This window comes from Ranitomeya imitator, chromosome 7 (genome assembly GCF_032444005.1).
Source record: "Ranitomeya imitator isolate aRanImi1 chromosome 7, aRanImi1.pri, whole genome shotgun sequence".
Taxonomy (NCBI): Eukaryota; Metazoa; Chordata; class Amphibia; order Anura; family Dendrobatidae; genus Ranitomeya; species Ranitomeya imitator.
This window is the reverse complement of record NC_091288.1, coordinates 131,045,777-131,059,886: the sequence shown is the minus strand read 5'-3', so window position 1 is coordinate 131,059,886 and position 14,110 is coordinate 131,045,777. Positions and strand designations below refer to the sequence as shown.

General features: G+C 43.5%; 1 protein-coding gene across 5 annotated transcripts in view; it reads right to left on the bottom strand.

Annotated features, from left to right (window-relative positions):
* Positions 1–14,110, bottom strand: part of STAT1 (signal transducer and activator of transcription 1) — a 1,428,390-nt gene that overhangs the window by 1,352,497 nt on the left and 61,783 nt on the right. For all 5 annotated transcript variants that reach the window (XM_069733810.1, XM_069733808.1, XM_069733811.1 and 2 more), the window contains exon 2: positions 13,035–13,163. In XM_069733810.1, coding sequence (XP_069589911.1) covers positions 13,035–13,162 — 128 coding nt within the window. In that variant the 5' untranslated portion in view covers position 13,163. The remainder of the gene's footprint in view (positions 1–13,034; positions 13,164–14,110) is intronic.

Sequence of the window (14,110 nt, the reverse complement as noted above, 5' to 3'; positions counted from 1 at the left end):
AAATAACGATCCTAACTTGTTGAACTGGGTCACCAGAGGAGCGAGGTTTCAAAGCCAGAAATAGTTTACAATTATTTTTGAAACTCAGAAATTTAGTTCTATCTCCAAAAAACAAATCAGGAATAGGGATTCTTGGTTCTAACATAGAATTCTGAACCACAAAGTCTTGAATATTTTGTACTCTTGCCGTGAGCTGATCCACACATGAAGACAGACCTTTAATGTCCATCGCTACACCTGTGTCCTGAACCACCCAAATGTCTAGGGGAAAAAAAAGGCAAAACACAGTGCAGAGAAAAAAAAATGGTCTCAGAACTTCTTTTTTCCCTCTATTGAGAATCATTAGTACTTTGGGCCTCCAGTACTGTTATGATAAGGTAATTCAGTACCACAATGGACATAGAAGTCAGAGCACATACAGTGACCTGACAATAACCCAAAAACATAGAACGAGCTCTGAGACGTGGGAACTCTGCAGACCGCAATCCCTAATCCTCTCCAACCACACTAGAGGCAGCCGTGGATTGCGCCTAACGCTCCCTATGCAACTCGGCACAGCCTGAGAAACTAGCTAGCCTGAAGATAGAAAATAAGCCTACCTTGCCTCAGAGAAATACCCCAAAGGAAAAGGCAGCCCCCACATATAATGACTGAGTTAAGAAGAAATGACAAACGTAGAGATGAAATAGATTTAGCAAAGTGAGGCCCGACTTTCTGAACAGAGCGAGGATAGGAAAGGTAACTTTGCGGTCAACACAAAACCCTACAAAAAACCACGCAAAGGGGGCAAAAAGACCCTCCGTACCGAACTAACGGCACGGAGGTACACCCTCTGCGTCCCAGAGCTTCCAGCAAGCAAGAAAAAACAAATAAGCAAGCTGGACAGAAAAAACAGCAAACAAAATAGCAAAAGCGGAACTTAGCTATGCAGAGCAGCAGGCCACAGGAACGATCCAGGAGGAAACAGGTCCAATACTAGAACATTGACTGGAGGCCAGGATCAAAGCACTAGGTGGAGTTAAATAGAGCAGCACCTAACGACTTCACCACATAACCTGAGGAAGGAAACTCAGAAGCCGCAGTACCACTCTCCTCCACCAACGGAAGCTCACAGAGAATCAGCCGAAGTACCACTTGTGACCACAGGAGGGAGCTCTGCCACAGAATTCACAACAGGATACCTATGGAGGATGATATGTGGCTGGTATCATTTGATGTTGAGTCTCTATATACTGCAATACAACACCAACATGGTATCACGGCTGTTGAATCCTTTCTGCTTGCCTCAGATGTTGATAAAAGACTGACAGACTTCTTTCTTGAACTGTTAAAATTCGTCTTGGAACATAACTACTTTATGTTCAAGGAAACAATATATGTACAGCAAAGAGGGACTGCTATGGGGGTGGCTTTTGCCCCCTCATATGCAAATTTATTCATGAGCAACTGGGAGAGGCAGATTTTCTTTGTCAACCCCATTGCATACATCGAGAAGGTCCTGTTCTGGGTTCGCTTTATTGATGACATTCTTATGATATGGCAGGGCTCAGAACAGGACCTTCTGGCTTTTCGGGACATCCTCAATGACAACAATGTCAATATCAAACTAACGTGTAAATACAGTCACGTCTCATTGGACTTCTTAGATATCCAGATCATGAAGGGAACCACTGGTTTTCTGGAGACAAATGTATTTAGGAAAGGAAACGGCAGTAAACTCTCTGTTACACGCCTCTTCATTCCACCCCAAAACCTTGATTAAGGGTATACCTACTGGGCAGTTTATCAGAATTAAAAGGATCTGTTCTAATGACCAATTCTCTGAACAGGCGGAGAGTCTTGCATCGAGATTTGAGGATAGAGGCTACTCGAAGCGCAGCATTAAGAGAGGACTACATAAAGCAGCCAAAATGACGCGTTCCACCTTAATGAAACCCAAGATTAAACCAGTGGTGGAGCAAAAGGTGAGATTCATATCCACCTATACCGAACAATGGAGCCAGATGAGAGATGTACTGGAAAAATTTTGGCCACTCCTACAAACTGATAAAGATCTGATGAAGTGCCTACCAAAACACCCTTCCATCACTTACCGGAGATCGAGCAATTTAAAAGATCAGCTGGTACACAGCTATTACGCTGGCCCCAAGATAGAGAAGGCATTTGGGTCTAAAGGACAGAAATGGGGTTGCTTCCCCTGCAATAACTGCATTGCATGCCCTAACATTGTCCCAGTCTCTAACTTTAGCTCTAGTGATGGCCAAAAAATCTTTACCATAACTCAGCACATCACCTGTAACACAACAGGAGTGGTATATTATGCACAGTGCCCCTGCCACAAAGTGTATGTGGGACTGACATCCAGAGCATTGAAAACAAGAGTAAGAGAACATTATAGGGACATCAATAATGCAGAGGAAGCCGATGAAACAACCATGCTAAAACCATTGGCTAGACATTTCAAATCTCATCACAACTGTAATGCGAAACTCCTAAAAGTGATAGGAATAGACAAAGTATTTGTGGACCAAAGAGGAGGTAACTGGAGAAGAAACCTTGCACAATTGGAAGCTCGCTGGATCTCTAGAGTGGACTCAGTGCAGCCGCTGGGTCTTAATGAGGTGCTTAGCTATGCCCCCTTTCTTTAATGTATAGTTTATGTAGTGGTTTTTTATTGTATTTATATATGATTTCAATATTTCTTTTTTTAGTTTTTAGCTCCTGATCAGTCCTTGACATCTGATGTGATGATCTGCAGTGCATGGCCTATTTCTTTTAGTCCTCTTATTATTTGAAGCTGGGACGACACTCCTATCAAAATATAATTCACTTTTATATATATATACACTAGAGTCTGTTGTGTTATAATATATGATGAAATTATTATATTCTTCATATATGCACTATATATATATATATATATATATATATATATAATGACTTTTATGTGTGCACTTTCATTAATTGCTGTTACGCAATTCCTATTGTATTCAAGTGATCTTTGTACTTTTTTGTATACTAACACCTTTTAGCATATATTTTCGTTTATATACGAGTATATATATATATATATATATATATATATATTTTCTTATATAGTTTTAGGATTTTTATATATACACTTTTTTGGTTTGATTAACAATTGACACATTAGTTAGCTTATCTCTTTGGCTCACTATGCTAGTACCATTTAGCTGCACTATCATACACTTATATATACTCACATTTATGATAGTCCCACTAGTCTAAGTATTTAGTACACTTTTATTTATGCATATCTCCCCAATATACTTAGTTTAGCATTGTGGGTATAGCGCACATCAGGCACATGCAGCTTGTTTTCTGATGTGCTGTTCACATTTGCCCTCTCACTATCGTGCACACAGGCGGACTTTTGATCTCTTGATCCCAGCTGATCATCTTCCCCTTCTCCGGCGGTGTGCGCTCGCTGAGACTCCTGGTATCGGGTTGCTGTGGCGACGCGTCTCTTCTGTGGCTCTCTCCACCCCCCTGCTCTGACGCGTCGGGTAGGGGAGTGGACGAGCTCCTTGTGACGCTCAGCGGCAGTGACGTCCGAACCGCTGTTGTTGATGTGAGCGCCATTACAAACCGCTGCCACCACTGCTTCTTTACCGCTATATAAACCCCCATATGGCCACTGCTGTTGGAGACTATCCCCCTGGACGAAGCTTAACCGCGAAACGCGCGTCGGGGTCCATTTACTGCTCTGCTATTTCAGGTAAATATATCCCTACCTCTCCCTATGCCTTGCACTTTAGCACTATATGCACCTTGTGGCCATCACATGAATACATAGAGTAATACCACCTGTAGGATCTCTAGGGCTCTTTTTACTAAATGTGTTAGGTTTGCCAACATATATTTGATTACTTACTTAACCCTGTGTATCCTTCATCTATGTGGCATTAGACATGTGGCTACGTTTCAGGCAGATTTATTCAGCTCATATACCTTAGGCATTTTTTATTATGACATATCCATGGTCCTTTTGTATATATTACTGACTATTATTCATGCCTTTCTGAACTCCACTGAGCTTTACCAGCTAGTATTTGGGATCATTTGAATTTTTGATAGGTGTTGTGTATATATTTTCCTTAGCAGACAGTATATTCTGTCTTATGTATCTCCACTGATTGTTATTGGACTCTATTAGAATTTTTAATGTATTATTAATAAAATTCAGTGTTTTTATTGGCACAAAGCTTCCGCTCTGTTTCTATCTTTGGATATTTGCTTTAATTTGGAAGTGCCCACAATATAGGCTATTATTTTGGATATATGATAACCAGCATAGTTTCATGAAGAATAAGTGGTGTCTAACATGTTGGGTTTCTATGAGAAGGTAAGTGCAAATCTGGATGTAGGTAATGCGGCTGATGTGATTTATTGAGACTTTGCAAAGGCATTTGATACAGTTCCACATAACAGCCTTATTCTGAAGCTACAGCAGCAAGGACTGGGGGAAACTATATGCAGATGGGCAACGTATAGGCTAAGGCCATGTTCACACTATGCGGTTTTTACTGCGGAACCGCGGCGATTTTGCCGCTGCGGGTCCGCAGCTGTTTTCCATGCAGGGTACAGTACAATGTTACCCTATGGAAAACCGCAGTGCACATGATGCGGAAAAACCCGAAAAAAACCGCGCTGAATTGCTGCGGAAAAAAAGAAGGACCATGTCACTTCTTTGTGCAGAATCGCAGCGATTCTGCACCCATAGAAATGCATTGATCCGCTTACTTCCCGCATGGGGCTGTGCCCACCATGCGGGAAGTAATGCGGATAATGTGCGGGTTATACCCGGGGTGGAGGAGAGGACACTCTCCTCCAGGCCCCGGGAACCATATTTGTATTAAAAAAAAAAAGAATTAAAATAAAAAATCATGATATACTCACCTCTGAAGTCTCAGCGCTGCACGCGGCCGTCCGGTCTCAGGTTTGCTATGCGACCAGGACCTGCGGTGACGTCGCGATCACATGACCGTGACGTCACCGAAGGTCCTGGTCGCACAGCATCTTTGGAACCGGACCGCCGCCTGCAGCGCCGAGGAGATCGGGACGTCAGAGGGTGAGTATATCATTATTTTATTATTTTTAACATTACTATTGATGCTGCATATTGCTGCATATGCGGCATCAATAGCAGGGGTAAAATCCCGCAGCGGAACCCGCAGGACAAACCGCGATAAATCTGCAGGGATAACCGCAGCGTGTTTGCCCTGCAGATTTATCAAATCCGCTGCGGGAGAACCCGCAGGATAAAAAGGAACGTGTGAATGTGGCTTAAGGCTATATGCACACGTTGCAGATTTGACTGTGGAATTTTCTGTGCAGATTCTGAATTTTTTGGCAGAAAACGCAGGTCAGAATCTGCACCTTTTTTTGGTCTGTGCACACGTTGCAGATTTTTGTGCAGATTTCTTCCTTTTTTTTACCCTTGCAGATTTCTATTATGGAGTGGGTGCAGAAACGCAGCGGTTCTGCACAAAGAATTGACATGGTCCTTTTTTTGAATCTGCTGCGTTTTCTGTGCAGATTTTTCTGCACCATTAGCACAGCATTTTTATTTTGCCATTGATTTACATTGTACTGATCACTTGCAGATCTGCAGCGTTTCTGCGCAGGAAAAAAAAGCTGCAGATCTGCTATTAAATCTGCAATGTGTGCACATACCCTAAATGACAGGAAAAAGAGTTGTCATAAATGGTATGTTCTCAAAAAATGGGATAGAGTTAGTAGTGAGGCACCATAGGCATCTGGGCTAGGACCGATTCTTTTTAACATCTTTATTACCGTATATACTCGAGTATAAGCCGACCCGAGTATAAGCCGACCCCCCTAATTTTGCCACAAAAAACTGGGAAAACTTATTGACTCGAGTATAAGCCTAGGGTGGAAATGCAGCATTTACCGGTGAATTTCAAAAATAAAAATAGATCATTATTTCCCCATAGCTGTGCCATATAGTGCTCTACACCATTCATATTTCCCCATAGCTGTGCCCCATATAGTGCTCTGCACCGTTCACTGTGCCCCCTAGCTGTGCCATATACAGTGCTCTGCACCGTTCACTGTGCCCCATAGCTGTGCCATATACGGTGCTCTGCACCGTTCATTGTGCCCCCTAGCTGTGCCATATACGGTGCTCTGCACCGTTCACTGTGCCCCCTAGCTGTGCCTTATACGGTGCTGTGCACCGTTCATTGTGCCCCCTAGCTGTGCCTTATACGGTGCTCTGCACCGTTCATTGTGCCCCCTAGCTGTGCCTTATACGGTGCTCTGCACCATTCATTGTGCCCCCTAGCTGTGCCATATACGGTGCTCTGCACCGTTCACTGTGCCCCATAGCTGTGCCATATACGGTGCTCTGCACCGTTCATTGTGCCCCCTAGCTGTGCCATATACGGTGCTCTGCACCGTTCACTGTGCCCCCTAGCTGTGCCTTATACGGTGCTCTGCACCGTTCACTGTGCCCCCTAGCTGTGCCTTATACGGTGCTCTGCACCGTTCACTGTGCCCCCTAGCTGTGCCTTATACGGTGCTCTGCACCGTTCATTGTGCCCCCTAGCTGTGCCTTATACGGTGCTCTGCACCGTTCATTGTGCCCCCTAGCTGTGCCTTATACGGTGCTCTGCACCGTTCATTGTGCCCCCTAGCTGTGCCTTATACGGTGCTCTGCACCGTTCACTGTGCCCCATAGATGCTCCACATTAATCTGTGCTGCCGCTGCTACTGCTGCAATAAAAAAAAAAAAACACATACTCACCTCCCTTGATTGCAGCTCCCAGCGTCTCGTTCCGGCGCCTCCATCTTCCCGGCGTCTCTGCTCTGACTGATCAGGCAGAGGGCGCCGCGCACACTATATGCGTCATCGCGCCCTCTGCCTGATCAGTCAGAGAGCGCAGACGCCGGGAAGATGGAGGCGCCGGCCGGGAAGATGGATCGGCGCCCGGCGGCTGGAACGAGGACAGGTGAATATAACATACTCACCTAGTCCTGGCGATCCTCGCGCTGTCCCCTCCTGTCTTCGGCGCTGCAGCTTCTTTCTCCATCAGCGGTCACCGGCACCGCTGATTAGAGAAATGAATAAGCGGCTCCGCCCCTATGGGAGGTGGAGCCGCTTATTCATTTCTGTAATGAGCGGTCCCACGTGACCGCTGAAGAGAGGAAGAAGCTGCAGCGCCGAAGCCCGTGGGACGGCAGGGGGAGCGCCTGGATCGCTGGGACTAGGTAAGTATACCCCAGCGCCCTCAGCCCCTCACCTGCCGACCCCACCGCTACCGTGACTCGAGTATAAGCCGAGGGGGGCACTTTCAGCCCTAAAATTTGGGCTGAAAATCTCGGCTTATACTCGAGTATATACGGTAAATGACCTTGTGGATGGGATTGAGAGTAATGTGTCAGTCTTTGCTGATGACAACAAACTATTTAGGATATTAAAATCTGACCTTGACATTACAATATTGCAAAACGATCTGAATTACCGTATATACTCGAGTATAAGCCGACCCGAGTATAAGCCGACCCCCCTAATTGTGCCACAAAAAACTGGGAAAACTTATTGACTCGAGTATAAGCCTAGGGTGGAAAATGCAGCAGCTACCGGTGAATTTAAAAAATAAAAATAGATGCTCCATACCGTTCATTATTGCCCCAAAGGAGGTTCCATATAAAGCTGTGCCATATATAATGCTCTGCACCGTTCATTATGGCCCCATAGATGCTCCTTATAAAGCTGTGCCATATATGCTCTGCACCGTTCATTATGGCCCCATAGATGCTCCTTATAAAGCTGTGCCATATATAATGCTCTGCACCGTTCATTATGGCCCCATAGATGCTCCTTATAAAGCTGTGCCATATATAATGCTCTGCATCGTTCATTATGGCCCCATAGATGCTCCTTATAAAGCTGTGCCATATATGCTCTGCACCGTTCAGTTTGGACCCATAGATTCTCCTTATAAAGCTGTGCCCTATATGCTCTGCACCGTTCAGTTTGGACCCATAGATGCTCCTTATAAAGCTGTGCCATATATGCTCTGCACCGTTCATTATGGCCCCATAGATGCTCCTTATAAAGCTGTGCCATATATGCTCTGCATCGTTCATTATGGCCCCATAGATGCTCCATATAAAGCTGTGCCATATATGCTCTGCACCGTTCATTATGGCCCCATAGATGCTCCTTATAAAGCTGTGCCATATATGCTCTGCATCGTTCATTATGGCCCCATAGATGCTCCATATAAAGCTGTGCCATATATGCTCTGCATCGTTCATTATGGCCCCATAGATGCTCCATATAAAGCTGTGCCATATATGCTCTGCACAGTTCATTATGGCCCCATAGAAGCTCCTTATAAAGCTGTGCCATATATGCTCTGCACCGTTCATTATGGCCCCATAGATGCTCCTTATACAGCTGTGCCATATATAATGCTCTGCACCGTTCATTATGGCCCCATAGATGCTCCTTATAAAGCTGTGCCATATATAATGCTCTGCACCGTTCATTATGGCCCCATAGATGCTCCTTATAAAGCTGTGCCATATATAATGCTCTGCACCGTTCATTATGGCCCCATAGATGCTCCTTATAAAGCTGTGCCATATATAATGCTCTGCACCGTTCATTATGGCCCCATAGATGCTCCTTATAAAGCTGTGCCATATATGCTCTGCACCGTTCAGTTTGGACCCATAGATTCTCCTTATAAAGCTGTGCCCTATATGCTCTGCACCGTTCAGTTTGGCCCCATAGATGCTCCTTATAAAGCTGTGCCCTATATGCTCTGCACCGTTCAGTTTGGCCCCATAGATGCTCCTTATAAAGCTGTGCCATATATGCTCTGCACCGTTCATTATGGCCCCATAGATGCTCATTATAAAGCTGTGCCATATATGCTCTGCACCGTTCAGTTTGGCCCCATAGAAGCTCCTTATAAAGCTGTGCCATATATGCTCTGCACCGTTCATTATGGCCCCATAGATGCTCCATATAAAGCTGTGCCATATATGCTCTGCACAGTTCATTATGGCCCCATAGATGCTCCTTATAAAGCTGTGCCATATATGCTCTGCACCGTTCATTATGGCCCCATAGATGCTCCATATAAAGCTGTGCCATATATGCTCTGCATCGTTCATTATGGCCCCATAGATGCTCCTTATAAAGCTGTGCCATATATGCTCTGCACCGTTCATTATGGCCCCATAGATGCTCCTTATAAAGCTGTGCCATATATGCTCTGCATCGTTCATTATGGCCCCATAGATGCTCCTTATAAAGCTGTGCCATATATGCTCTGCATCGTTCATTATGGCCCCATAGATGCTCCTTATAAAGCTGTGCCATATATGCTCTGCACCGTTCATTATGGCCCCATAGATGCTCTATATAAAGCTGTGCCATATATGCTCTGCACCGTTCATTATGGCCCCATAGATGCTCCTTATAAAGCTGTGCCATATATGCTCTGCACCGTTCATTATGGCCCCATAGATGCTCTATATAAAGCTGTGCCATATATGCTCTGCACCGTTCATTATGGCCCTATAGATGCTCCACATAAATCTGTGCCATATATAACGCTGCTGCTGCAATAAAAAAAAAAAAAAAAAAACACATACTCCCCTCTCTTGCTTGCAGCTCCTCAGCATCCCGGCTTCTCTCCGCACTGACTGTTCAGGCAGAGGGCGCCGCGCCCACTAGTACGTCATCGCGCCCTCTGACCTGAACAGTCAAAGCAAGTGGACGGGAAGACGGAGCGGCGCCCAGCGGGTGGAACGTGGACAGGTAACTATAAAATACTCACCTAGTCCCGGCGCTCCTGACGCTCCCCCTGCCTGTCACACTGTCTTCGGGTGCCGCAGCTCTTCCTCTGTCAGCGGTCACTGGCACCGCTCATTAGAGGAATGAATATGCGGCTCCACCCCTATGGGAGTGGAGTCCATATTCATAAGTTTAATGAGCGGTCCCACGTGACTGCTGTACAGGGGAAGAGCTGCGGCACCCGAAGACAGTGTGACAGGCAGGGGGAGCGTCAGGAGCGTCGGGACTAGGTGAGTATGCAACAATCCTCTCTCCCCCTCACCTGCCAACCTTGCCACAGACCGTGACTCGAGTATAAGCCGAGAGGGGCACTTTCAGCCCAAAAATTTGGGCTGAAAATCTCGGCTTATACTCTAGTATATACGGTAGATGTCTGATTGGGCAAACACTTGGCAAATAAGGTTTAATGTACACTACCGTTCAAAAGTTTAGGGTCACCCAGACAATTTTGTGTTTTCCATGAAAACTCATACTTTATTCATGAAATGAGTTACCAAATGAATTGAAAATCTAGTCCAGACATTGACAAGCCCACTTAAATAAAATCCAGTGAATTATGCGCTCCCACAGTAAATGGCCGAGAAGGCACTTAATGTACAGGTGCATATCGCCAGAAGCACAAGCTGGGCACAATGTATGGGGGCACTACAAAATTTGGGAGCTCTACAGTATATGGGGACACAATATATGCATACTAGATTTGCAATTCTATAGAATAAAGCCTGCCTTGATGTTACAAAATAGTCAATGCAGCCATACATGAATTAATTGAAATGTGCAATTTCTACAGTGGTTTTTTTCTGCTGTTCTGGCACCTTAGGGGCTCCGCAAATATTGTTCATAAACTATTCTAGCAAAATTTGGGCAGCACCGCGTTTGGGAGAAATTGCGCAAGAAATTGTGGGGTTTAGTTTCACCTATTAACCCTTGTGTACCTGATAAACTATAAAAATATTTTTTGTACCACTAAAATGTGATATTTCCATGTCTCAATGTTATAAAATTCTATGAGGCACCGATGGGTTCAAAATACTCACTACATGCCTAGATGAATGCCTTGAGGTGTCTAGTTTCCATAATGGGGTCACTTGTCGGGGGTTTCTGCTGTTTTCACATGTCAGGAGCTCTTCAAATGCCACATGGCATTCACAATCTATCCCAGGCAAATGGTGCTCTTTCCTTTCCTAGCCTTGCTTTTTGACCATATATGGGGTATAGTCGCATTCGGGACAAATTGCAAAACAAACTATGTAGTCTGTTTTCTCCTATTACCGACTGTGATAATATGGGGCTAAAACAACATTTTTTGTGAAAAAAAAGGAAATGTTCATTATGATGACTAGTGATAAGCGAGTATACTCGGTACTCGAGATTTCCTGAGCACGCTCGGGTGTCCTCCGAGTATTTGTAAGTACTCGGAGATTTCGTTTTCTGTGCCGCAGCTGAATGATTTACATATGTTAGCCAGCATAAGTACATGTGGGGGTTGCCTGGTTGCTCTCCACATGCAACATGACGTCCACTCTCGAATCCAGGAATTTTTCTTCCCTTCCAAGCCCTGCCGTGCACCCAAACAGTGGTGTTCTCCCACATTTGGATTATCTGTGCACTCAGGAGAAACTGCACAACAAATTTTGGTGTCCAGATTTTCCTGTTAACCATGTTAAAATAAAAAATTTGGAGCTAAATTACATTTTTTGTGAAAAAAAAAATAAGTAAATGTTCATTTTTTCCCTTCCATATTGCTTCAGTTCTTGTGAAGCACCTGAAGAGTTAATACATTTCTTGAATGTGGTTCTGTGCACCTTGAAGGGTGCAGCTTTAAGAATGGTGTCATTTTTGGGTATTTTCTGTCATATAGACCCCTGAAAGTCACTTCAAATGTGAGGTTGTCCCTAACAAAATGGTTTTGTACATTTTGTTGGAAAAACTAGAAATCGTTTTAACCTTTCTAACTACCTAACAAAAAAAAAATAATGTTTCAAAAATTGTGCTGATGTAAAGTAGACATGTGGGAAGTTTTATTTATTAACTTTTTTGTGTGACAGTTTGAAAATTGCAAAATTTTCACCACATTTATTTTTTTCAACAAATAAATGCAAGTCATATCAAAGAAATTTAACACCATCATGAAGTGAAATATGTCACGAGAAAACATTGTCAAAATCAGTGGGATCAATTGAAGTGTTCTACAGTTATAACCTCATAAAGTGACACTGGTCAGAAATATAAAAATTGGCCTGGTTATTAAGGTCAAAATTGGCTCAGTCACTAAGGGGTTAATATGCTGATATGTGCACACGTTGCAGAATTGCCGTGGAAATTTCCGCAGCAATTCTGCAACTCCCTGATACGGGAAATACGCATGCAGAATTGGCAGGAAAGGACAGGAAAGACAAAAAAGGTGGAGGAGTTAGATTTAATAAAAATACAAACTTAAGACCAGTGCTCAATGACGACATTGAGGGGAGCTGCGACAATGTACAGTCACTATGGATAAATGTACATAGGGATGGTAATAATGGAAAGCTGATAACTGGAGTTTGCTACAAGACTCCTAATATAGCTGAACAGGTAGAGAATGAAATTTAATACGTCCGTGCTTTTTTGCAGGCCGTATGCTCGCAAACAAAAAAATGACGGAAACATATCTGTTTTTAATCCAAATCATTGATTGAAATTGCCCATACAAGTCTATGCATGCAGAAAAATCATAGGCAGTACACAAATTACATCTATGCGCAGTCCATGTGCTGCCTGTGATTAACACTTTACTGGGTAGGAGTTTTGCAGTTCTTTTCAGATATGAAAAATCACTTATGAAAAACTGATAGTAAATACTGAAACACTGACCAAACATCGATGAAACTCATCCAAAATATTTTTACGGATGATAAAAACCACAAATGTCGGAATGAGGATGAGGCCAGCTTTGCACTTTTGCGTTTCACAAACCAATTTCTGGACCAATCACACAGACAGAGTACATGAGGCCGTTGACTAGTGGCCCTGAAATAGTGGTCTGCACAGAAACAGTTACATTTAAATGTGTGAAGGAGACAACTAACAAAGGAATTATGGAAAACCTTGTTGGTAAACTAACAAATATGTAAGAGCAGCAATAGAGATCAGACAATGCAATCGTTTAACAGCATATTACAGAGTTCAAGCTTACCAATCTTGTGCTTCAAGCCACTGTGCCAGGTACTGACGTATCTCCATGGGGAAGCTGTCATCATATAATTGGTGAACTTGTTCCAAGAACTTGGTGTCAATCTGCTGTAATTCATACCATTGAGCCATCCTGAATATGTATGATATAAAAAAACACAACATATGTAGTAATCGATTCTTACTTTGCTTTTTGTTTTACATTAAAAAGTTAAATGCAATGTATGAATATACGTATCTTTTTAAATGAATTCAACTCAAACATACCATTGTTAAACAGTTTTCTCTCACTGCATCTTTAGAACTCAATTTTCATGTCATTATCACAGGCTCTATTAAAGTCTCCCCTAGTATTAGCATTCCCTCTGGAAAAATCGCCACCTGGTCTAGATATATTAAAAGTGCCTTGTCCTGTCCTGAGTTGGGTAGATACAGGAAAGCAAACAACCTTATTAGGACCTATGAGACCTTTGACCATTAGAAGGCGGCTCTCTCCATCGGTACAAGAATCTGTGAACACCCATGGTACTGAGCGGGATATAAGTATACAGGAACCTCTGGACATGGAATCAAGAGAGGTATGGTATACCGTTGGAAATCTATAATTAAAGAACTTATAGGGTTTAATTTGACAGTAATGCATTTCCAGTAGGAAAGCGATGTCTGATTCCCTTTTATAGAGGAGGTTTAGTAAAATAGATGTTTTCTCAGGGCTATGTAGTCCATTAACATTCAAAGAGCGCACTGTAAGTTCTGAAGGACATTCATTTGTCATTTTGTATTGGGTTGGGATAGGTAAGGGAGGGTGAAGAGACAGGGAGAGACAATGCGTTAAACAAGAAACGGACAAAAAAGAAAAAGAATTTAAAAAAGGACAAAATGCTTAACCCCTTACCGACATCGGACGTATTAGTATCAGTATCCCCCGCTTTAATGTGGGCTCCGGGGGAGAGCCCACATCTTTCTGGGGACAAGTCAGCTGTTTTGAACAGCTGACATGTGCTCACAATAGCTGTGGGTGGAATCGCGATCTACCCGCGACTATTAACTAGGTAAATGCCACTGTCAAACTCTGACAGC